Source organism: Sceloporus occidentalis, unplaced genomic scaffold (genome assembly GCF_023333645.1).
Source record: "Sceloporus occidentalis isolate IW3139 unplaced genomic scaffold, rSceOcc1.0.p SCAF_41, whole genome shotgun sequence".
Taxonomy (NCBI): Eukaryota; Metazoa; Chordata; class Lepidosauria; order Squamata; family Phrynosomatidae; genus Sceloporus; species Sceloporus occidentalis.
In genome coordinates, this window is record NW_028317021.1 from 6,801,014 (window position 1) to 6,826,767 (window position 25,754).

The 25,754-nt window shown below is 42.8% G+C and overlaps 1 protein-coding gene across 5 annotated transcripts in view; it reads right to left on the reverse strand.

The window, feature by feature from the left end:
* HECTD4 (HECT domain E3 ubiquitin protein ligase 4) overlaps positions 1-25,754 on the reverse strand; it is an 80,601-nt gene that overhangs the window by 28,174 nt on the left and 26,673 nt on the right. For 3 of the 5 annotated variants that reach the window (XM_089490040.1, XM_089490038.1, XM_089490037.1), the window contains exons 13-37: positions 23,907-24,052; positions 22,639-22,709; positions 22,364-22,469; positions 21,181-21,301; positions 20,145-20,273; positions 17,196-17,320; positions 15,944-16,097; positions 14,754-14,854; positions 13,449-13,647; positions 12,694-12,813; positions 11,995-12,099; positions 11,393-11,556; positions 10,387-10,620; positions 9,507-9,699; positions 9,204-9,308; positions 7,111-7,199; positions 6,728-6,903; positions 5,987-6,122; positions 5,752-5,893; positions 4,956-5,122; positions 4,250-4,396; positions 2,837-3,021; positions 1,881-2,034; positions 1,187-1,467; positions 80-269 (exon numbers count right to left, since the gene is read on the reverse strand). In XM_089490040.1, coding sequence (XP_089346166.1) covers positions 80-269; positions 1,187-1,467; positions 1,881-2,034; positions 2,837-3,021; positions 4,250-4,396; positions 4,956-5,122; positions 5,752-5,893; positions 5,987-6,122; positions 6,728-6,903; positions 7,111-7,199; positions 9,204-9,308; positions 9,507-9,699; positions 10,387-10,620; positions 11,393-11,556; positions 11,995-12,099; positions 12,694-12,813; positions 13,449-13,647; positions 14,754-14,854; positions 15,944-16,097; positions 17,196-17,320; positions 20,145-20,273; positions 21,181-21,301; positions 22,364-22,469; positions 22,639-22,709; positions 23,907-24,052 — 3,740 coding nt within the window. The remainder of the gene's footprint in view (positions 1-79; positions 270-1,186; positions 1,468-1,880; positions 2,035-2,836; positions 3,022-4,249; positions 4,397-4,955; positions 5,123-5,751; positions 5,894-5,986; positions 6,123-6,727; positions 6,904-7,110; positions 7,200-9,203; positions 9,309-9,506; positions 9,700-10,386; positions 10,621-11,392; positions 11,557-11,994; positions 12,100-12,693; positions 12,814-13,448; positions 13,648-14,753; positions 14,855-15,943; positions 16,098-17,195; positions 17,321-20,144; positions 20,274-21,180; positions 21,302-22,363; positions 22,470-22,638; positions 22,710-23,906; positions 24,053-25,754) is intronic. The other 2 variants (XM_089490041.1, XM_089490039.1) reach the window with 1 other exon arrangement.

Below are 25,754 nucleotides of genomic sequence, written 5' to 3' on the forward strand. Positions count from 1 at the left end.
AATAGGGAGGATAAAACATAGCATAAATGTGGCTCTGGCATACAGACTTTTAAATTGCATTTCACCGAGGTCAAGTTACCTTAGCAGTGGCTGAAGGACCTCATGAGAGGACTGATCTTCCCGCTTATGAATAAAGATGGAAAGTTTACCATCCACAGCTTCACTCTCTTCCCCTGGATCTTTGTCTCCTTTAAGGGAACTTTTTGGACTGGCTTTTGTCAGTGAGGTATCAGGCTCAGAAGCCGTCGGAGAAAGAACTGTCTGGCATCCTATTAGTGAAGGAAAATAAGCACTGAGAAATACTTTTAAGTGCACTGTTAGACATTACAAAATTAATTTGATTACTAGCTTGACTTATAACAAGTTATAGGATGGATTATGTGTAATCACAAAAATTCAAAATGAATAAAATGAGACCATTTCTTACTCTATCCTAAAGTATTCCGAAGCACCCAAAATCAATCTGACTAGAAGTGTCTGATACCACTTCTGGTGGTTATCGTGGCTCAGTCTGTAAATACAGCAAGATGTGTACTAATAGGACCACTTTATAAAACAGATGGGGATATTTGTTTTGAAAGCTTTCCATTATATATGCAGCCTGCAAGCAAAAAAACTAGAATAGCAAAAAACGGACTACGAACTTCTTCCTTTTATTTCTTGGTTTTCTCTTTCTGAGAGCACTGCAAATGGTTCATCCCATTTGCAGCCTGAATGGATCTTATGCACTCAAGATTCTTGAAGTGCATAGTGTCCAGAGGAAAGGAATTCAAGACTTGAAAGGCAGCTACCAAAAAACCTCTCTGAATGCCAGTAAGGTCTTTGGTGCATATATAAGAAATCAAAGACGGTATTCCCACTTGATTTTTAAAAGGTCAGGACACAACAGGGACACAGGTGACCTTAGGTTGGCTAGGCCCAGGCCACTGAGGGCTTTGGAGACCAGGTCCAGGGCAGGCACTGAGTAACCAATGCAACATACGCCTAATGACTCAGCCTTCTCCAAAGGCAAGCTGTAAATCTGCTGAAGCTTCCAAACTGTTATAAAAAAGTAGCTCATGAAAGCATAATACTTCCTGAATTATCATAGCGAATTCCTTGCTTATGTTGCCAAGATGATAGCTGAACATAATTACTAACCCACATTATGTTAACAACAACAACAACAACCAACTGCATGCCTTACCTGGTACTACATAATCTGCCAGTTTTGCTAAAAGCAGGGAAGCAATTTTGGAAGCTGGGTCACTAGGGTCATCCTGCTCGCTGTTCAGGGAGGGCACAGAGTAACTCCAGGGAGGCAATTCCACATTCCCACAATCCTCGACACTCATGAGGGGCAGAGCAGCACGACAGAGTTGAAGGATGATAAGGACTAGCTTTGGAGAGGGACGCTGGTCCAAGAGCAAGGAGAGAAGTTTGGACACACAGGCTGGCTGGCTCAGTATTGCTTTGCCAATGTGACTCCTGGAAAAAGACAAACCAATAGCTTTAATAATAATAATAGTAATAATAATAATAAGTTTATTTATATTTCCCGCCTCTCCCTATGGATCGAGGCGGGCTTACAATAATAAAAATGGAACACCAATTTCCATATATAAAATGCAATTGTGAAAAGTACTGACTTAGACACAAAGTCAGGCAGCGACGAGACATTTTATCTATCCCGAGGTCCAGGCCAGCCAGAAATGCCCAATGTTTTTCCTAAACTGGACAGCAGAGAGGCTATAAATAAGGGGTCTAGGAGGCGGTTATGAATGACAACCATTTGTTTTTAGTATGTCCCGGCCAAACCAGGTTTACCAGATTTTGTTGTTGATGTTTCAATTTTCTTTTGGGCTAAATGACCCTTTTCTACTTCCATAACCAGCCTGTACCTTGACAAGTCATTTAGAAGACTGAGGACATCTTGCAAGGCATCATTGCCAGCTGCCTGGTTGCCGCAGCACTCTGTGGCACGTGCCAGGTGGTTGGTCAGGAGACTGGAGACCTGACGCGCCAGACCAGAATGGACAGCCTCTGTGGACCCACCTGCAGAGAGAAGGCAAGAGGAATGGTGCTTGCTGGGAGAATAACTGCAGGGCAGTCAGAAGCCATTTAATCACTATCAAGGTAAGATTTGGAGTTGGAGGTTACAAAGAGTAAAATAAAAGAACAAAGTGTTTTCAACGTGCTTTCTTAAAATTAAAAGTTTGAACCGTAAGGACTCATATTAGGTGTATTTATAGAAGGAGGAATACTCAACCTCAGAATGCCTTGGCTTAGCTCTGTTGGTGTACGCTGCAAGCCTGTGTCTAGGGCAAAAGCCAACATATTCAATGCTATGCCATTTCAACATCATAAAAGCAATGGTGAAATTGGCACTCTGGGGAGAAAGCCCAGCTGTAATAATGAACACTTGGGTACCAGAATGCAGTACATGAGGCACTTGTTCCAGATAACAGAACAGGCACCAATATATGACATCACTACCACAGGGGAAAAAACGAATTTCCCTTCAAGATGGTGGCTTTTGCCCCTTCCTTTGGCACCTCCTCCCCAACAGAAGTCTTTGCTCAGAGCTGGCTACTCCCAGTCCCTAACAAAAGACACCCCCCAGGCATACAGGCCCCACCATGGAGGGAGGAAGAACTTATCCTAAATGGAAAAGTTGGAGTGCCACTCATTCTTGGCTTCTCATTCTTCAATTATACATTTATGAAATTAAACAACACTCCAGGGCTTTAGACAAAGAGTGCCCATGAACAACTCAATTCACTTCAAAGTTTCCCTCTCTCTACCAGACTACCATTTGCCACCCAGACAGCACCAGGCATGCCATCATTCCACCTACCTTCCTCTTTTTCCCATTCGACACAACGGTTGGCTAGCACTTGGAATGCGGCCCAAGCCATGGTCGCCACTTTCTGCTTCTTGGTCTGTTTCTCATTAGAGCTGGATTCAGCCTGGCTGCTTAAACTACACAACCGATCCATCAGCTGGACCAGGCCACTTCGCACCAGGCACTTTTCTTCACTCCTGACCAGAAACACAAACAACAATAGTGGTGTGTGTATGTGTGTGTGTATAAGAGTAAGTTTATGCTTCCCAATATGGGATTCAGACCCGGGTCTCCTGGAGTCTCAGTCCAACACTCACATCACTACATCACGCTGACTCTCACTGTACAAAATATGTACAGTATCTTAATATTTAATTTTCTACTTTGCTGCTCTGCATAAAGTGACAGTATCTCTCACTCGATTACTTTCATTCTTCTAATTAGATTCTGAATACTGAGATCAATTGTCAAGCTATGATTACAAAGACTAAATGCTGCATGATCCACAGTTGAATTTTGAGTTGAACTGGATGAAAATTGCAGGATAACAACAGCCATCTCAATCAGCAGAATGAGGTTGGCCCTCTCCATACATGACTTTTCAGTAGTGCTGAAGCATTGCTCTTCTACAATTATATAGAAACAGATAAACAACTGTGGTTCTATGTGGCATTCAATATACTGTATATAGTCCTGTAGCCTCCATACTAACTCAAGAATGTCAGTGACAGTCTAACCAGAAAACACAGGACAAGGGAATTGGATAAACTCCATATCAAATAGTCTAAATTGCTTGAAAGCTTCCCTTTGGGAAACAATAACTTATACAGTATAACACAGGGGTCGGCAACCCCTGGCCCGCAGGCCGGATCCGGGCTGGTGAGGCCTTGGGACCGGCCCCAGCCTGGTCCTGCTGCCGATTGCTGCCGGCACGGGGCCTCTCGTGCGCTGGCGGCAGGACCTCTCGTGCGAGCAGCCTTTGGCTCCGCGCCCTTGCGTGAGAGGTCAAAGGTCCCGCGCCGGCGGCAATCGGCGGCAGGACCTCTTGCGCGGGGCCTTTGGGGGGCAAGTGGCAGGCAAGGGGAGCAAGCAGCAGGCAAGTGGGGGCAAAGGGGGGCAATTGTCTATAGAAGCCTCAGAAACATGCATTTATATTAACATTTGTTAAAAAAAATAGCAAATTTTTTCGCGTGTCCTCCTTTTAAAAAAAAGTGTCCTCCATTTGAAAATTTTGTCCTACGTTTGTCCCGGTTTATTTATTTAAATTTTAAAAAAATTATTTAATTACTTATTTTTTGGCTTTGGCCCCCCCAGTTGTCTGAGGGACAGCAACCCGGCCCCCAGCTCAAAAAGGTTGCCTACCCCTGGTATAACAGAATCTGCAGCAAACAGATGCCCTGCCTGCTCTTGGGAGGATGTGCTTACCTGGTATATGGGATAGTGCACAACAGGCCAATGCTATTTGCACATGCGATGGGATAGCGAGCGCAGAGCGCCACCACCGAAGTCATGGTCTCCCCAAAGGCTTCTTGCACTTGTTCCACCATCCCACCACAAGTGAGCTCTTCAATTCTGTGGGAAGTTTAAACAATTGAGCTCAATAACACAAAAGGTTTTCACGAAGAAGCTAATTGAAATTCCTCAGAGAAATGGGAGGAAGGGTTCAAAAGTGAGTTACATAGGAGAGGCAGGGAGAGAGGGTTTTTTTCCCCAGAGGGAACAACTGCTTGCAGCAAGATAAATGTGAAAGGGCAAGATAAAATCCAATCTGAGCCAGGAAAACTATGGAAGGGAATGGAAGAGGAAGAGAATCACTGGGGCGTTAACATTCTTGACTTACATAGGTGGAGGATCCACTCATGGCTTCTCCACAAGAAAGCCTAGGAGCTATAAGCTGGGGTAGAGGCAGGCTGGATGAAATATCTTTCCAAAGAAAATTTATTGTGTCTCACCAAAAAGACGAATTGCACAGAAGCCACGTCAGTTACACGGATATAAACTCAGGGTAAGTTTGTACTTCTGACGTATCAAGAATTGACTCAAAGGAATCACATCTGCAAACAATGCTGATGGCGCATAAGGGTACTCTCCCCATTCCAAACAGCTTGGAATTCAACAGAGAGGTGCTGACCTTGGGCCTCCTTGAAGTACCATTGTGACAGGGCCCACAAGATGCGTCACACCTCCAACGCGAACAGCCGCTGTCAGGAGCTCCCTCATATGTACCAGGGCCTGTTTTCTAGTGTTCCCACGGCGCCAACGGGTCTGAGCAGCCAACAGGAAACTGCTGCTCGATACCTGTGAGAAAGACATGGATGAGTCTTATGGCTTCCCTGCTGGAGTACCAACACTCTTTCTTGTTTGACAAACTGATCTGGGATGAGATGGCCCCGTCCCTCAAGAACATAGCCTATTCCTTGAAGGGCGCTGGTTCTTCTTTACTAGTAAAAAGTGGGGTGTCGCACACCATGAGATGGATGGAATATGGCTACAAATCCCTGTTTAGCTAGGAAGCTCAACTTTGAAACTAGGATATTTAGGACCACAAGACTGTCTTGTACTCAGACGTTCTACAGCATCAGTCTACCCAAACCCTTCAATCTTGGATCTCCAGCCACTGAGAAAATCACATTGTGGCTGAAGAGAGGACCTTGTATATGGAACACCCTCCCCTCAACAAACAGGCTGGTGCTCCTTTGCAAGTTTTGTGGGGCAGACAATTTACCCAGGTATCCTAGCATCTTCTGTAATACTTTACATAGAGTCAGGTGTCTTCTCATAGCTTACTAGTTTGCATTGCTTTCTGTGTGGTACCTTATTGTATTATGTGTATCAGTTTTCTGTTATACTGCACTACAAGAAATGTTGTTGTTTTTTGCAACCCATGCACACACACAGAGTGTAACCTTGGAATTGGCATGACTTACTGCTTGGTCAGGATTGGTCCCAATGAAAGCAAACAGTTGCCCCAGTAAAACACTGTAGGTGGGCTTATCTCGGCTGTCCTCAATAGTCAGAGACTGGAGAAGAGTAAAGGAGCTACTTCTGTGACTAGTAACATGGCGTCGCCTGGGGAGGGGAGAGGGAAAGAGATGTTGCTATAGCACCCACTACCTACCCAGAGGTTGGCTACAACAGGCTATAACCTTAAGACTGGTATACCTTTGGCTTGACCTAGTGAATTCCAGATCCTCATTGGCAATCATTTCAAGGTCCGAGGGTGCGGACATGCTGCGGAGAAAAACAGGCTGGCGGACAGCATGGGATATCACCTTAGTTTCTGATGCAGACTTGCAAGCTATGGTGTTAAGAGAAGAGGAAAGGAGACTCAATTTTTAATGTGAAGAAATCCAAGCTGCAGGCTTCTGGTGTGTTTCAGTTTGGAATGGGGAAAGGCCTGTATTTATTTATTTATTTATATTTATTTAGCGCTGTAGATTTGCACAGCGCTGTACATACAAACAATAAATAGATAAGAGTAAACCTGCCTACGACGTACAATCTAGGAAATAATAAGATAAAAATATAAAATACATAGCAATACAGGAAAGGGTTCAATAAAACAGGCAACAAAAAGAACATCAAATAAAGAGATAAAGAGGATGCCTGCAGTCTAGTGTAGCTGCCTGTGGAATTATCGGATTTGCAGCCCAACACATTTGGAGAGTCCCGGGGGGTGTTGGCTGGGTTAGTGTCTGCAATGTCACCAATACCTCTCAGGTTTTGGGAGGAATAAATTGGTTTATATTTGACCAAGGATGAGTGGGTTGTAAGAAAAAGAGACAAGAAAATGGAAAAGATATTTGGTCTAAATCCCTTTGTGAATTGCAGGGAACAGTACACTGGAAGCATCAAAGACAGCAGGTTGTTCAAGCTTGCCTTTCTTTTGCTTCCGTCCATTACCTGGTGTCTCTGCAGGTGTGCCAGATATACTCCTGGTGAGGCCAGACTGGGCAGCAATGGTGACGTGCAACAGCAGTTCTGCTCGGTTCATCAGGCTCTTTACCAGCGTTTTTGTTTTCCCCATGGGATGCAAAGGCTTCTGGTGCAGAGAGTTTACTTCCTGAATGAATTTCTCCCTAAAAAGCAGCAGAGGTAAATCTGAAAGAGCCAGACAAGTGGTCTGTGTGCATTAGACCTCCAGGAGGTTGCAGCAGGAGAAAAACTATAGACTGGGAACCTCAGACTGAAAATGAGGGCCTGGAAACTAACCCAAATGTGCCCGATCCCCCCAGTCAAAAGAGCATGAAAACAAGATCTCTGAGAAGTTCAGGGATCCCACTCACCTTAGTGAAATAACCATATTCTCAAGGTCGCTTCCATCAAACGAAATCTCCTTCATTGAGCACAGAAGTTCCAGTTCTTTCATTTTGCTCTAAGGAATTGGAGAAAAATGTACAAAAAAGGGATTCAAGAGATTGTTTAAAGGTTAGCTGATCAAAAACTAGAAGAACAGAAAATGTCCAGTTGACATGTCACCCTTCCTCATTGGTAAACACATCCAGGATCACATTGCACAAGCTGAAGCAGAAAGGTAAACTCCTCTCTTTCTTCCCAAAACAAGGGGGCCCACCATCATAGAATCATAGAATATGAGTTGGAAGAGACCGCAAGGGCCATCCAGTCCAACCCCCTGCCATGCAGGAAATCCCAATCAAAGCATCCCAGACAGATGGCCATCCAGCCTCTGTTTAAAGACCTCCAAGGAGGGAGATTCCACTACACTCTGAGGGAGTGTGTTCCACTGTCAGACAGCCCTTACTGTCAGGAAGAACATGGGCCTTGCCCTAACGGCAGTGACAAAACCACCCTTTAGAACAGGTAAAAATAAAATCTACAAAACATGAATCTTCACAATCTCATATGCAAAACTTCCCTGGCTGATTATCCCATATAACAAAACAATAAGGGCTCCATGGACAAAGCATTCATACTTGATTTTAACTGGTGACCAAACATACACAGCACAGCCACAGAATGGGGACGGGGTGCTCAGGCTGTAATTCTAAATATTTCTACATATCCTTCTTGTGTAAGTCTCACCAAAAACAACGAGACTGGTTCCCAGATAAACACACAGAATACTGTGCTGCTGATATGGTAAAAAGAATCCTATATGCTTGACTATAAGTTAAGCTCATGTATAAGTCAAGGGCAGGTTTTGGTGCCACAATTATGGATTTTGATATGACCCATGGATAAGTCAAGGGTAAGGACATGTAACAACAGATCTAAAAGATAAGTAAAGTAAAACAATGCCAAAAACTTAGAAAATATCAGCAGGCATAAATGTTTGTGCTCACAGTAAAGGCTGGATGGAGAGAGTAGAGGGGAAACGGTGCTTCCAGGACAGATTATACTCTTGCCTTTCACCAGGGATGGTTCCTTATTTTTTTTAATAAGAGTTAAAGTACAGTATTTACACTGACCCATGGATAAGTTGACTCGGTTTTTGGGGGTCAATTTTTTTACTAAAATTTCTAGACTTATAGGCCTGTTACAGACTGCCAAAATAAAGCTGCTTCAGGTCTCTTTAGAGGTATGCTATTTAAAAGATGCATGGGTCCTAAGAGTCCGGAGGTCGCGCCAAAGCCACACTCCATTCCTAAGCACTGGAATGCAGCTTTGGTGCAGCTTCCGGATTCTTAGGGTGCATGCATCATTTAAATAGCATACCTCCAAAGAGACCCGAAGCAGCTTTATTTTGGCAGTCTGTAACAGGCCAGTCATGAGTATATACAGTAGGCCTCCATGTTCAGAGGCAGTCTATTGACTGAGTGGTAGATGTTGGGCTGGGGTCAACCAATTTAGAGATGGCCATCAATATAATATCCTGCTTGTGAATCTTTCAGAGGCACTTGACTGGTTGCCACTGAGACTAGGATGCTGGGGAGAGGGACCCTAACGTGATCTAGCACAACAGTTATTACTGGCAAAAATCTCTAGGGTCCCCCACCTTCTATCCAAAGACTGAATGTATGCCAGAATCTGATCCATTGCTCCATTCTCCAGCAGCATTAAAATTCTGGCAGCCATCCTTGCAATTCACTCATATTAGCGATTCCCAATTGCTTTGTTTTATTATTACTGTGCATACTGGGAAAAGCCTTGTAAACACTCTGGAGAAGAAGCTTCTCCTTTATGCATATGCTTGTCGAAACTAGCTATTCCTAGAAGCAGCGGCAATCAAAATTTACAGCCTCTTTCAGACCAGGGTCACTCAGAGAGTCTTAAAGTGTGGGTGTGATTTACCCTCAGGCCCTAATAAACCTAGGCACAATGCTTTCCTGGAAGGGAGAAAGAATATCATGATTCAGGGAAGGAAAAAACCCTATCTGAGTTTTACCGGTGCTCCTGGGGGACAGTATGCATTGCTTACCTCATTAAAGTGATAATCGTAAAAGAAGGGTACATTGTTCTCCAGCTTCCCATGCATGGCCTCTTCCACTTCACTTTGCCATTTCTGTTCCAGTTCAGCAACACTCTGGCCAAAAGAAAAGAACATGAAAGCAGCAGATCACTGTCGCCTTCTCAAATGTTAAGGGCAAATTGACAAACCAGAGTGCACTCAGAACAGTAATAATTTCGTGGGGAACACATATTTTAATGTTAAAAGCTGCAGAATCTTTTCTCCTCCCCCCGCCCAGACCCCACAGGAAATTGCTTTTTGGAGCTTTCCTACCTGCAATTGTCTTTCCATTGCATTTAGCTTCTTAAAGGTTTCACCCATAATTTTGCAGAGCAAGTCATACTCCTCTGCATGTTCTTCTTGATACTGGAAGTTTATGAGGGACTGGAGGGCGTCAACCAGATTCAAGTGCTTGATCACACATGAAACCACCATTTCTTCCATTATGTCAGGTTGGATCACCTCCCTGATGAAGGGGAAAACCAAAAATAAAACATTGGGTCACTTGGTACTTGACAATTAAAACAGCATAAAGGGCCAGAAATCTTCGTTCATATTAAATCATGATTTCTGCCACCCACAGTTTAGAATACAAGCCATGGTTTCATCTCCAAATGTACAGCAAACCACAGAGCTACTTTTCTGCTGTTATTGTTCTTCTGCTCAGTATCCCTACCTCTAGGGACCATAAACTCCAGAAACAGGGTAACAGCCCTCACCTAGCTTGTCAGTACATATGTCACTTATTTAATTACTTCTGATCATTTATAAACTACTTTTAAATTTAAACCACCATGGTGTTTCACAATAAAACAAAGCTAAAAGAATAAAATGATAAAATAATAAGAACAAAGAGGGACATTAGATCAAGACAGTTGGAAACAGACTCAGATGACGAAAACTATACTGGGGAAATCATTTTGCTAAAAAAACACACACATTTAAGCAAGTATTCAACTACTATATATATATTTTAATATCATCATAAATGTAGTTTACAGCAATGACTACTGAGGGATTAAGCTCTTTTTTTGTTTCTTGACTTTGAAGGAAGTTATTTTGAACAAGGCATGTGACAGTAGCCTGAGACAGAAGACCCAAAGTGAGCCTGCATTAAGAGAAAGAATAGGGGCAATGAAAAGCTGCCACATACCTGATGCTGGGTCTAAACTGGGGCCGAGCGCGGCCAGATATTTCCCTGAGTTTGATCATGATTCCCGGAGGGAGCCTGATCCGTGGCAGCTCAAAGTAGTGGCCAACAGGGGGAACAAGGACGTCAGATGGGTAGGTGAATTCGCGATCTTCCTCAATGGTGAGAGGCAGTGGGGAAGGGCTCGGAGTGAGGGCTGGAGAGATGACCCCATTGGCTTCCACCTGCCACTGGCACCTTGAGCACAAACCAGAGAGAGAAATGCTTCCACAGACTTTCTCATGTTAACTGAATCTAAAATAGCTCTAGCATTCTCAAAGCAACATCGATTAGAAAACAGCCCAATTCAAGTACTTGCTGTGTATTTTGAACTCCTTGCAGAGGAAAACAGCCTTTCTTTGCTATAACCATAAAACAGCTTCTCCACTGAACCACCACCAGCTAGAGCATTGGCTTACTGTTTCCCCATTGCCTATGTGCTATGCATTCCTTTGTTTTTGACTTCCATGTTTTAATCATTGTTTGGCTTGCCTAATCGATGAATTTAAGAAAAAGACCCAACTTGCAGACATCTCAGCCTTACTATATTACAGAGCCAAAGCAGATGTGACATAGGAGGATCACAATCAGATCTTTCCATATTTTTTCCCCTTTGGTGGCATTGGGGGACCCTTTCACCTGATTTGTTTCTCTTGGTAGAACACAAAATGGCGCACTGATTTGTTTCTCTTGGCACACACACAAAATGCTGCAACTAGCTGCAAAGGTAGTTTGGATGCACCTGTGATGTCAGTTGGGACAAGGTCCAGTGAAGAGATCAGTAACACAGCCCCAATGCAAACTCACCTCCCTCCCTTCCATGCTGACTACTTTTAAATAACGAAAAAGACATCTGACCATGGAGCTCCAACCTCAGGATGAGTCTGGTCCTCACACAAGGAAGAGAAACCTTGCCTGGAGAATCTGCAGGCAGGCTTCTTTTCTACTCAGCCATATTGATGCTACTTACCTCTGTAAAAGTTTGGATCTCAGAAGTTCTTGGCATGCTTCCTCCTCTTTGGTTATTTCTGGTCCATTGTACAGTATCCTCAGCATAGAGCAAGCCAGCACAGACAAACCTAATGCCAGGTCTACCAAGAAGGGCAATCCCCCTGACACATCTTCTGAGGACTCCTTCAGCACAGACAGAGGGAAAGTATACAACAGTCAAAATTACTTGCTTTTACTTATATGCACATGAATACGTTTTTAGCCTGGCAGGCCTCTGAGAATTTATTTTTCAGGGGAAACAGGACTTGTATCATGAGCTGGACTTTTATTTTTTATTGCTGTTTTAATTTGTATTAACCAGTACCTTTGGAGTATTTAGCATGCCGAGAGCATTAAAACCAGAGCAAACACAACAGAGCCCAACCTTGAAAAAAATGGCTATCCTTATCAAGAAAGGGAGACAAAATAGTCTTTCTTTACTAATGTAACCTGATTTGCATTGGAGCTTCATACTGAGACCTCTGTGAGAAGCCTTCCAAGCTACTTGCCCCACTTCCCCTTGTACCATATTTAGGCTTATTTTTATTACTTTCCCATGCATGTTAAACATTGCATGCTTACCTGTGCTCGGACAGTGCAAGCAAAGCCCCACATTGCTTTGTCGGGGGTGTTGTGTTCTCGACCACTCCTCATTTCAAAAGAGAAGGTAACAGTGTCCCCTTCCACCTTATGTTTTCAAAGGACAAAGGGGGGAAAAGAGATTCTGTTAAAGAAGCCAATCGAATATTGAGTACCAACTACCACGTGCTATAGCCTGATGACTTCCCAAGGGGGGATGGGGCGGCGGTCAAGGCATTACAGTGACTGAACAGAGCTGGCTCTGTACTAGAGAGTGGGGAAGATGCTTCCTTCAAGATCCTTTGGCTACGCCACCACCAGTCCCACCCACCACAATGAATGAATGTTGCTCCCTCATTCTCACCCTGATCTACCTGGAGGAGCTGTTGTGAGCATAAAATGGAAAGGTGGGGGGAGATAGAAGCTATCCCAAACTTTTAAGAAAGGAAAGGCACGGAAAATGGTATAAAATTGAAGTAATAAATAAACAGGTAAAGAGCGTGCTATACTGAGGTTCCAGAAAACACTTGCAAGACTTGGGGAAGCACACAGCAGCGCCACACCTTGTTCTCGATGCATGCCAATCAATAGTCAATTCCATCCCCAAATTTGCTTCTGGTCACTATCAACAGTAGTTGTTTCTTGCATCACTTTTGACAGTTTAGAAAAAAGAGAGAGAGACAGACAATGGCTGTTCTGTACCTTTACCAAATCTTTGGGCCAACCAGTTCCTAAGACACTGCGGCTGCCATATCCAAGGGTGTTGCCCCCATATTCAGCCACCTTCCGACTGTTTGTGTTGGGGCCAGCATATATCACCAACTTCAAAAACATGAAAGAAACAGTTCAGTGGCAAGGAGACAGACACCATGCATGCTTAACAACAGTTTTGAACAGCGGAATCAATCCATAAACTGCTTGAGAAGACCAGAAAGTACTATCATTTATAGACACAGACCATGAAGCAAAGAGTCGCTTCATATTTTGTTCCTTTGGACTGTCTTTCATCCCAGTCCTCCAACAAACCAAGAGGAGTGAATAACTTCCCCTGGACCACCACTGACTTTTAAGTTTACCTCTGTCCCAGTGGCTTTGACCAAGTGGGCCTCCTGTCCCATTCTATAATTTCTTGGGTTGAGGGATCTGCTATTTCCCTCATCTCCTCCGTATAGTTGCACAACAATGTGGGGTAGGGTAACAACACCTTCCAGTCCACTTCCTCTACTGCCCTACTTCCAGATACTACAAAACCCATCTTGTGGGGTTAAAACAACATTGGGAACAAACCCTTTAAAAGGAAGTGAGGGATCTGGCATTTTCAAAATAATTTATCTGATTATTTCCTTCAAAAGAATACATTCTTCCAACTGCAAATATTTTTTTGGGGGGGGCATCCCTCCAGGGTCTCCTAAGGGGCTAATGTAGCCCTTTACCTTCCCACCGTTGCCCACACCTACCTTGTCATAATCATACTGTGAGGAACATCGGCTATCAAACCTCAGATACAAACAACGAGCTCCCGGAATATGCACAGTTTCCTTAAATTTGTAGTTGTCCCGAACAGGATGAACGGTCTCCACTGTTTTCCCAGCAGCCCAAGGAGCTGGGATTTTCAAGCCAGTAAGGAACCCTGGCTCTTCTTTCTCTTCTAGCATTCTGGCACAAAGGGGAAAAAACAGTATCAGCAAAAGAAGTAACTTTGCAGAATGTATTCATCCACAGTACTTTGGAACTGGGTGGGCAACTGTGGGAAGCTAAAGGGCTACATTAGCCCCTCAGGAGCTCCTGGAGGGATGCCCTGCCCCCCAATAAATTTTTAAAGTTTTGTCCCAAAATGTCCCTTTGTGAAAGGAGGGATTTTTGCCATATTAGACTCCGCTAAGCCATTTTAGGCCCAAGGGAGACCATTTTTTAACAGCAGAAATGAACGGAAGTCATCTCCTTTTTTTTTTTTAAAGGCCCAGGAGGCAAAAGCATGGTGCAAATGCCTCACATGCATTTTGGAGGCACTTTAAAAAAAGCTCCTGGGTCACATTTTGACCACCTCTGCTTTAAAATGAAGACAAATGTGTGAAAGTTGAAGGCAGTTAAGTAAGAAAAATTGCTGCTTGCAGGGCTAACATTCATTTGACTTGTAGTTCTGCTGAAACATGTTTTACAGATTTTCCTACCATTTCAAAACTCTTTTTGACCAGGCATCTGTGTGCATAATTGTTATTCAACTCACTGGGATTTATCAGTTTCAGCTCCTGACTGGAAAGCAATGGCCCAGTCCAGATGGACGGGATAGGACGCCTTCCTCATGTACGATGGGCGATGCTTCAAGACGCCTCTCGCATGTGACGAGGGCGTCAAAATGACAGCGCCCTGTACAGATGGGCACCACCATTGTTACATGCTGGACGCATAGCGTCCACATGTCACAGCACCATTATGATGTCACAAGTGCGCCATTTGCGCATTGCGACATCATAATGGCGTTGCAAGAAGAACCCGCTTTTTGCGGCTTCTTTTTGGTCCGCAGGAACATCCCGCAGTCTGGAGGCTGCAGCTTCCCCGCAGACCAAAACTAGGTGCCGGGAGACTGTCCTTTTTGGACGGTCTGTCCCACGCCAATTTTACAGAGCAATGTAATGCTAATACCACAGAGTTCCTCGCCTCTGAGACAGATGAGAGAGACAGACATGAAAATTGTGCTTCCGGCTATTAAAACAGTTAATGTTGAGTGTCAAAGGAAAGTTGGATGATGGTAAGTTAATCACCTCTCATCAGGAATCAGCTTGCTCCTCTGTTCACAGGCCCCACTGGGAGAAGCACCAGCTTCGGAGAAAAGAGGAGACTGGGTTTTCAGCAACAAGGCAGTCTGCAACACAACACAAAGGTGATTGGCTTATTAAGAACGTTGTATAGACAATGTTATTGCACAATTGGGGAGAAAGAAATTACTGGAGAATCAGAGAGCATGAGCATGCCCCATTTCTTGGTAGTGATGTCCTGTCAATCCTTTTGCCTCCCTATTGCCCTCAAGGATGGCACAACCCCACCTTCACCCCAGTTCCAGATTATTCAACTGGAAGGAGCAAGATGGACTTTCTGGTTCTGGTCTTGAACTGCACTCCACAGAACACCATTGTGAGTTGGCCTTTGTAAAAACAGGCAATCCAGTTACGTTTTTGTGAAATGTTATGGAAGCAAAGTAACCTTAATGCATTCTCAACAGAGCTTCAAAGAACAGGTTGCTTATCTGTAACTGTGAGTGATGGCCATCTCTGAACTTAGTCATATGGGTCAACTGCCCATGTATTAAGTGAGAGTCATGCAAACCACAAAGTAGCAGTAATACATTATGAGTAACAAATTTACTTGTAATGCTTCATTTTGGACCAATGAAAGAAAAAGTAACTTTTACAAGTTTTAGTGATGATACTACCATTGTACTTGTTATGCAACCAGTGCTGTTTTTGTACATGCCATCTCCCCTGCAAATAACCTTGTTGTTGGGCTTTCCCCCCTTTCTTTTCAACCAAAATGCAGGCCACATGGGACATGCACAGCTCTTCTACAAGGTTAACAGTGCTTCATGAACTTTCCTGGGAGTGCTTAATAGCCTTGTGAAGAAAGGTGCATGAGTACTACATCATCTGGGAGCACTCTAGCTATTTAATACGCAACACAACATATTACATTTTTCAAGTAATTTTCCAAGCTATGGTTGTGAAAGGGTAAATTCTGCCAAAATGTCAGGGGGCTTCCAAATAGAAAAATCAATGATGGTGTCTGTCTTAAGAGAATAAAGATACACCCACATCATAAACACCTAAGGCATTCTACTGGATCAATAAATATGACAAGCTGAAACATGAATATTGCTGTTTCCCATTAAGGTTGCAACAAGACAGGTCATCCTAACTGGGGACATACCAGAAGTTTAAGAAACCCACAAAGGCCATACCTGGCTTGTGTAAAGAACCAGCTGCACCAACTGAGGCATCAGAGCATCAGCCATAGTCAAGGTCTGGAGGTTGGGATGCATCAGTGACGTCAGCAATACTGGGAGCAAGTGGCCCAGCATGGTGGCTTTGGTCACCTGCTCCAGGCCCTTTAATCTGAAACGAGATGCCCCCTCTATTTAGTTCATCTAGTTCTTGTCCTACCACACCAGCCTCACTTTAGCATGACCTCTCCTGCTGATCCCTAATATACTTCTGGCTTCCTCCATAAAGAAGATGTATTAGGGAACATCTATCATCTCTGTAAGTGTAACAGTATCTCTACTGCTGATCCTCAGAGCAGCTAGTAGCTCCTAACTTTCACTCACTGATACTGGATCTGTTTAGTAGCCAGAGAACACGGGCCCCTGGGAGGTTGTCCTCTTCTTTTCAGGATGAACACCATGGGGAAGAGCAGCTTGGCCCCATTTAATAGAGAAAGACCAGCTGCGGGGATTTTGCTTGCTTTTCCAGCAAGAACATTCTACCCTAATGCCACTTGCACAGAGACTACAGAGCACAAAGGAAGCACAATCTGTTCTGTCATCTCTTCCAGAAGGCTCAAAGTAGCTGGGCATTGTGCATTTTTGCTTTGTCCCACTGCAGCCAGCTATAAGGTGCCTATAGCATTAAACACCAAAGGCAGCAGGTGGGCTGTATTTCTAATTTCTATGTATGGCTGTAATACAGCTAAAATCAATTTCAATAGGTTAAAACCATACTGAATGCATAACAGTGTGGGAAGAGAGTTCTACGGACACCCTGGACTACTAAAAAGACAAATAAATGGATCCATAAACAAATGAGACATTAACTGTCTCTAGAAGTCAAGATGACTAAACTGAGGCTGTTGTACTTTGGTCTTATCATGACACTGGAGCAGACATTTTACTCAATAATGTGGAAGGTAGCTTTGAGCCCCATTTAGGAGAAAAGTGGGATAGAAATTAAATAAGTAAAATATTTAAAAGCCAGTAGGACAAAGAAAGACTGCATTACAGGTGGATAGAATCAATCAAGGAAGCCACCGTCAACCTGAGTTTGCAAGACCTGAGCAAGGTTCTTGATCGCTCAGGTTCTTGGAAGTCTTTCATTCATGGGGTTTGGTGTAAGTCAAAGCTGAGTTGATGGCAATTAACAACAACAACATGTCTTGAATGATTACGTCTCTTCATGATAGGAAACCTTCACAACAGATATTGTAAATAGTCTCACCTGTGCTCCCTGTCTGGAATATCACTATTTATAAGAGCAGTAGTGACTTGCTGCAGCATTTCTAGGACCTCATCACATCCTGTCAAGATTTGTGTAGCCAGAGCCAAGATACTGGCCTTAAGCTCCTAGGCACAAAAAAAGGAAAACAATTCTGATTATACAGCCAAGGGAACAACCAGCTTTTACAACCCATCAGTTAAACAAATAAAGAAATAACAACAACAACAAAATAACCATGGGCTTCTGAAGTTAATGTGATGGTCATGACAATGAGCCCTGACTTTAGCACATCCCTCCAAAGCTGAGGCTTGCCCAGCCTGAGATTTTAAAAGGTTAAGTTAACAGGATCTTTTCTGAAACAACAGAAGATACCTCTAGGTACTTGGGAGGAAATGAACACTCCAACCGGACTTGAAGCTCCTTATCAAGCAGATAGGATGAAAGGAGACAGAACTCCTGTCAAGCTATTTTTCTTAGAATCTCTGACACATCCAGACTGATTGAAAAGTCCAAGATTTCATTCCTGTTCTTTCCGGTTTTATGCTGGGTTCAAATAAATGAACCTGGGGAGCTGGTATAAAAAGTCTTTGACTGTCCTGGGAGCTGACAGAAAATATCCTGGGATTTAAAAAAGCATGTATAGATCACTTAAATATAATTGGGGAAAAATCAGGAACATAATCTGGGATTTTCTGGTCTTTTCAATCAGTCTGGATGTGCCACAACATCTGCCTATGTTCTTTTACAAAAACTAGCACCTGGGCCACAACATCTGAGTTTGTAAAACAGTTTGATTAACTAATTGACCCACATTGACTGCATAATTGCCTATGGATAAGATATTATTGAATGTGCCGCAGTTTACACAGTTTAACTGTTTTAAAATACAAGTTCTTAGGAAAAATACCAGAGGCGGGTAACATCTCAGAAGAGGCATTCTATCACCTCTGCCAGACACACAGCAAAATGGGCAAAATGCCTCTTCCAAGAGGTAGAAAACAAGGAAGTGAAGTATTTTCCTCCTGGGATTATTACTCTTACTCATGTGTAAACTGCTGCACATTCAATAATTTTGAGGGGCAAAATCATATAATGAATATATTATTTTTTTTATTGGACCAACAAGCCTTAATGGGCACAAATGCATGCAGACACACAGAGAGATACTCCCTTACTTCTCTCCAGCCATCCTTCTCAGCTGGCAAAATCTTTTACTGGACACTACTTATACTGGAGACAGCAGCATTACTGCATATTTATCTACTGCTGGGAGCATGGCTGAAGTTTCCTGGTGGGAATGGCCATTCTTATTCTTAGCTGCAGTGGGTTTTTAAGAGCAGGGGAAAAGATGACACCCACTTTTTTTTCCATTTGGGAAACTCCAGTTAGTTATAGCATAGAAAGGACTCTGAGCAGGCTGGGCCTGGGCTCTGTAGAGTACTTATCAGAATGGTTAATCCAGCCCTGTCTGCTGGCCAGACAAGGAGCAGAACAGTCCTAGAAGGGAAGAGAGGATGATAGCAACTGTAGAGAGAAACTGAGGGAAAAAAACAACAAAACAAAACGCGTTTGCAGGATGAGAGACGGCATGGACACATTTAGCATTTACTCCATACATTCACCAACGTGCCTAAGGACAAGTATATAAATACACCAACAAAGAGGCAAAAGGAGATTGATAGACCTGGAAAGAAAATGGCACCACCAGACATGGACTGATCCCATTGCGCTCTAGACCCTGCCCCCCCCCAAACACAAGCTGCCAAGGTAGAAGATGCAAAACTGACCAGAAAAGCAGCCCAGCCCTCCACAGAAGTGAGTTTTACCTTATTCTAGTGACTAATAGATTGAGGGGAAATGCAGTTGGGTTTCCAGAATTCCTATCAAGCCAGAGCTTTGCTGAAAACTGATTCACTGTTTGCAGTACTACAACTAGTGATCCATTCCAGTTTTAAAGTAAATGAAATGCTAGATTTTTGCAGACAGAGATGGCTTTCCCTTTTGGAAATACTCAGCAGCTCAGTTAAAGCACAACAGTTCTTGAACCAAGTCACTCAGCTATGCACAAGGGGGCCACAAAGATGAAAACATCTAGAATAACATTCTACTAGCAACCAAGTCTGAACCAGGTTAAGTAAAACAGGGTTGATTGAGTTGGCTTAGAGCAAGCCAAGGCAAGGGGGAAAAGAACTGATTATAGTTTACAACTGCAGAAAAAGAAGCAGTCTTGAGATGTCCTTATGTGGCAAAATCAACACTTGGAAATTTTACTTGTTTTGACCACAAAGTTGTAGTTCAAACAAGTAACTACTCCCAACTCTGGTCAAACAACATATTACAACAAGCATGCTATTAGAAAAAAAAATGTACTCTTTAAAAAAGCAAGGGGGGGCTTTGGAATAGATGAGCCTTCTGCAATCTGGTGCTCTCCAGATGGGCTGAACTGCAACTCCCCCTATGTCCCCAGCCAAGATGAAGGGAGTCAACGTCCAACAGATCTGGAGAGCATCAGACTGAGGAAGGTGGATCTATAAATGGTAAGCCAGGCTGCTGAATTAGTGATACTGAAAGCCATTTAGTGTGGAGCTTGACAGTTGGCCTGAAACAGAGGAACTTCTGAGGAACAATTGTAAGCAGGCTGAACCTTGTGGTGATAGCACAACAAGTGGTCTCCACTGCATTTCCTGAACTGCAACCTGAATGAAGTCAACAGGGAGAGCTCAGTTATATGTTGCAAAGTACAAAGGATACTGGGATAAGAAGAGCTATTGGAGAATTTTGGTTGAAGCACAGTTGTAGATTTCTATCATAGAATTACACAGAGAGACAACAAGAAGTGACAAGACAGCACAGAGAAGATATACCCATCAGCTGAACTGCAGAGATACAAGGGCCGGAAGATAGCAAAGGCTGTCGAAAGAGGTAGTGGAATTTAATCTTGGTGTTTACCTGTACCTTCAATGTCTCTCCCTGCAAGGAGCTGTCACTGTCATCGTTTTCGTCAGGCTTAATCAAAATTGTATTACTCAGAAGATGGTTCTGTACGGCCATCAGATACCGCAGGCAGGAGGAGGCGGCCTTTAATATAAATGAGCATCATTGGCATTATCGTCTCAACACTTCAGTTACACAATCAGTACAGAAAAAGCTGTGTGCTATTTTTGAAATATGGAGGAAGAGTACCAACAAGGATAGATACAACAGAAATGTTACATTATTCTCTTGCTAGACTGACACAACAAGCAATGCATTATAAGAATGTAAGAGAAGGTATGTTAAGATGTGGAAGATGTGTTGAAAACTACTAGATTTTGCCCAGCAGATACATAGTTTGATGGTCTCTTTACCTGTCTAACTGTTTAAAAGGCTGGGCTACTGAATTCATCGGGTACAAACAAGCACTAACTTAAATGTCAAAACTGCACAACCACTCGCACAATTGTCAGACACAGGTCACATGGAAGTCCTCCCTTTCCAAGTTTGCAATCTCACCTGGAATGTTTGGCAGGTTTCATTTTTGCCACCCAAACACCAAAAAAAGAACACACAAAAAAAGGAGGTGGTGGGTAGAACTGAGGCAGGGTCCAGTTTTCACCACTGCACACCTGTGATGGGACACAACACCCCATTTTCTGCCAAAAAGCATTGGAAAATCACACCTAGAAATGTTCTAGGTGTAATTTTTGTGCTTTGGGGAGGTCTGGGTGCAAGGTTAAAGCTCATCTGCTGTTTCTCAGGGACTCCAGGATTAACCTTTTGGGAACATTTTTATAACCCTCTCTTAAATTTGGGGGTGGGATGACTAGGGGCTTTGAGTGGGCCCAGGCAACTTTGAGGGGCTGCAAAAAGGGGTTGCCTGGCATGCATTCCCCCCACCCTAGTCCTACCTTAAATACTGCCAAGTCTCCAGCTCTACCCCTATCATGACGGTACCCACAAAAGAACAGCCCTTTTGAAGAAGAGCCAGCTAGGAGGCATTACTCACAGGCACAGTTGAGAGGAGCCTTTGAAATTCATCTCTGGATACTGTTTGGCACTTGGTGATTAAGATACAAGATTCGCGAACAACAATCTTGAGAATGTAGTGCAAAAGTTCATCGTTTAGTCTTTAAAATGCAGGGAAAGACATGGTGAAATGGTGAGGGCTTACCATGGAATGCCAATACACTCATGTGCAAACTGCAGTACGCTAAATATTTCACTCAGAGAGAAGCAATGCCTAGTACAAAACAGACTCCTGTCTTTTTGTTTATATCACTTAGGTGGGCCAAGGCCTGAAGAAAGGTTCTGCATATTCAAAGACCATGTTCCTTCTCCCCACAAAAAACCATTCAAAAATAGGATTTTCAAGAGCAGTCATACAAAGGGTGTGTCTACTGACACATTCAATGTTCTGGGTTCCAAACTCCATTGTGTTTGCAGGAGAAAAGATTCAGGAAAACTAAAGTACCTTAAGTAATTTGCTGCATGAATTGCCAGTGCATTTCCTGGTCCAATGAAACTCCCAAATAGCTTGAAGTCAGGTTATCTGAAAGACTGTTTGCGCCCGTACAGACCTGCAGGTTCTAAGACTGGAGCCAGAGCACAGTTGCCATTTGCTGCTAAGATGGCATTAGGCTGGCAAACACAAGAGAGGGGGCCTTGTCTGTAGTAGCCACATCCTTATGGACTGCTTAACCCCAAGATGTTGGCAAAACCTGACTGGTTTTAAAGGCTCAGTATTACATATTACGTATACGGTATTACATATACTCATTAACAGTGTAAATTTCATCATGGTATTGGGAGAGAATTAGTTTCAATGGCAGAGCAGAAATGTATTGTGTGTCCTTAGATGATTAAGCTACCTTTTCATTAACAGAGAAGTAATTTTTTTCCTCCTTGTATCACAATTAACCTAAGAGCCCAGACAACATGGATATGATGTACTCTATAATCTTGGTCCATTTTAAACTGATGGTCTATTTGTTTTTAGCTGTCTCCCTTACCGAGAAGCTGTGGTATATTTTATGCTTTGCTTCTATAAATTAGTCATTTATCACAATACATAATTAATTCATTCATTCAGTGCACCTAAGCAACTCTTATAAAGTCTCCTCCTCAAAAGCTTCAGAATGTGCACTCTGTACATTATGCCCCCAATATGTAAGAAGACATGCGTCATTTACCTGTAATTCTCATCATCTTCGCTGCCAAATCTGTTGTTCTGAAGTTGCTCTGCCAGGTTAGTCATGATCACATCGCGAAGCTGGGCCAGCCCACTGTTTCTCTCTCCTGTAAAGGAATCATTCATAGGAGAAGCTGGTTAGATGAGGGGCTTTGTTGTGAATTGATAATACAGGGAAAATTTGTTTCATTTAATGTGCAGCAGTCTCTGCTTTCTGGATCACAAACTTTTCATTAACAAATGCATTTTCATTCCAGCATTTTTGAAAACTCATACCTTCAGTTAAGACCAGTTTCAGCAAGTTATTGATTTCTACTTCTCCAGGATACAGGATGTTTAGACCAGAACTTAAAAGGAGAAAAAGGGGGAAAATATTTTTACCATGGGTCTTGTGCTATCTTAAAGACTAACAAACTTTGTAGCATAAGCTTTTGATAAAGAAGCAATGACAAAACACAGGAGAGTTACAAGTGCAAGATGGCATTGCCTGGATCCATCATAAAATTGCATGGATGGGACAGGGCATTTGCACAATAAAATCTCATCTGAAAACACCTTATGCTGCATGTATTGTTACATTTTAGCTGCAGCCTTACCTTACACCTGCCATTTCTAGATATGACTTTTAGTTCTTAAAGCACTTTACACTCCTCTTTTTGTAACTATCACCCATCCAAGCAAATCACCAATTCGCTCATTTTGTACAGAAGGATCCAAGGCTGAAGAGCTGACCAAGCCCACACAGTAACCCCAGGAGGTAGTCGAACCTGAGTCCCCCACATTTGAGTCACCAGGGCAAACCAAGTGGGTATATTTCAATGAAGAGACTCAGTTCTATACTCCTCTATTCTGTTCAAGGAAATTTCTTGAAACACTTTTCAGATGCAGTGACCTGGTCATGTAGTTCAACCATTAGTTAACGTTTTCCTAATATTAAAAACAGCAAGAAAATAATCAACAGGCTGGAAAAACACGCTTAACATCAAAAAGAAATTACATACTACTCCAGGAGCTCATAAAGAGGCATGCAAGTCATTCTGGAAGATTCTGTTCTGATGTTTTGGAACGTTTCCCATTTATATCTCCTAACAGAATACTTGAGACAAATGTTCTTTTCCCTTTGAGAAGCGTGTTATTGGATTATCCTAGCAAAGAATTGCACAGTTATACTGTACAAGTCTCTTTGCTTTGGCAAAAAGACAAAAGATAGAAGTTTTAAGCTTCAGACTGGGGCAGGGATTATTATTATTATTATTACTACTACTACTACTACTACTACTACTGTTTATTTATATAGCGCCATAAATTTACATGGCACTTTACTGCAAATCCCAGCAGTCCAACAACATGAAGTGTAACACTACTAAGACTGTGGTTTGACTTGTACCTCTGCTCCAGACAATGCAGATATATTACCAAAATGAAGATCTGAATGGTGGCCTTGTGATTTCTTATTGATTCAGGCTTTAGAAGCTTTCACAGAAATTATCTTTACAATGGTTATAGAACTTTCTGATTTACTGGGATGAGTTAAGACAACACACCTGATGGCCAGACAGACTTCTTTCTGAATTTCAGGGCTGATCTGGTCCACTGGTGCCATCAGCAACTGCCATAGCAAGAGGCCAGATCGTCTCACAATATCCCGGTTCTTCTCGGTTTGTGGGCTGAAGAAGAATTTAAAAACCACCTGCAAGGACAACCATTGGGGTGGGTGGAGATAGAAATGAACAATCATCAAAAAGAATAATGTATTCTGGTGATTCATATCCTCATTATTGCTATAGTATAGATAATTCTAGCAGCTCAAGATAGGGAGCAAAAGCAAATGGACCCCCCCCCCCCAAGAAAGACAGTTTAACGTGATATTAGAATTCTCCTGCTTTTGCTTACTTAACACTGAGCTACACAGGACAACCCAAACAAATTGGTCTCCCAAGGCTTCCAAAAGATGCTCAAGTTTGACTTTTGCTCAATTTTAAACTGAGTTCCGTGAGGAAGGGAGAAAATATTAAGGAAGGCGAAAGGGCTGGAGAAAATAGTCAAACAGACATAGAGGAAACAAAAAAAAGTGCAAGGACCCAACAGTGGGAGTCAAAAAAAAACTTGCACAGGCAGCAAGTAAATGGGACCCGTGGTCTGCGATGTCTCTACACTAATGCACAGAGCATGGGAAATAAGCAAGATGAACTTGAACTCCTAGTACAACAAAGCAAATATGATATAATAGGCATCACTGAAACCTGGTGGTTTCATTGGAATGTGGAAATAGAGGGGTATAACCTTTTTAGGAGAAATAGGCCAAACAGGAAAGGAGGAGGAATAGCACTATATGTCAGAGATATTTACACCAGTGAAGAAATCCAGGACATCAATCCTGGAAGCCAGGTGGAGAGCATCTGGATAAGAATCAAAGGGGAGGGAAACAACAAGGATGTTACAGTGGGAGTCTACTACAGACCCCCAAGTCAGACTGAGGAATTGGATGATATCTTTCTAGAACAGATCACACAGTCAGAAAAGAGAGATGTAGTAGTTATGGGCGACTTCAACTATCCTGATATTTGCTGGAAGTCAAACTCAGCAAAATCCTCAAGGTCTAGCAAATTCCTCACTTGCCTGGAAGACAATTTCATTGTCCAAAAGGTGGAAGAGGCAACAAGGGGGTCAGCTATTTTAGATCGGATCCTAACCAACAAGGATGACTTGGTTAATGAGGTGCAAGTGGTGGGATCCTTAGGTGGAAGTGACCATGTTCTCCTGGAGTTTGTTATACAATGGAAAGGAGAAGCCAGGCAGAGTCAGACACACATTCTAGACTTTAGGAGAGCGGATTTCAGTAAACTTAGAGAAGTATTGAAGGTGATCCCGTGGTCAGAAATACTAAAAGGGAAGGGAGTTCAGGATGGATAGGAGTTTCTCAAAAGAGAGATACTGAAGGCACAATCTCAAACACTTCCAGTGAGAAAGAAAAATGGGAGGTGTCTCAAGAAACCAGGATGGATGACTAAGGAACTTTCAACAGAGCTAAGTTTGAAATGGAACATGTATAAGAAATGGAAAAAGGGGGAAATCACAAAAAAGGAATTCAAAGAAATAGCAGCCATTTGTAGGGATAAAGTCAGAAAAGCTAAAACGCAGAATGAACTCTGGCTTGCTAGAGAGGTTAAAAAGAATAAAAAGGGATTTTTTGGATATGTCCGCAGCAAAAGGAAGAAGAAGGAAACGGTAGGGCCACTGCGTGCAGAAGATGGCAAAATGCTAACAGAAGACAGAGAAAAGGCAGAATTACTCAACACCTTCTTTGCCTCAGTCTTCTCAGAAAAGGTAAAGGGTGCTCAACCTGAGGATAATGGAGCAGAGGACAGAATAGGGGAATTTCAGCACAGAAT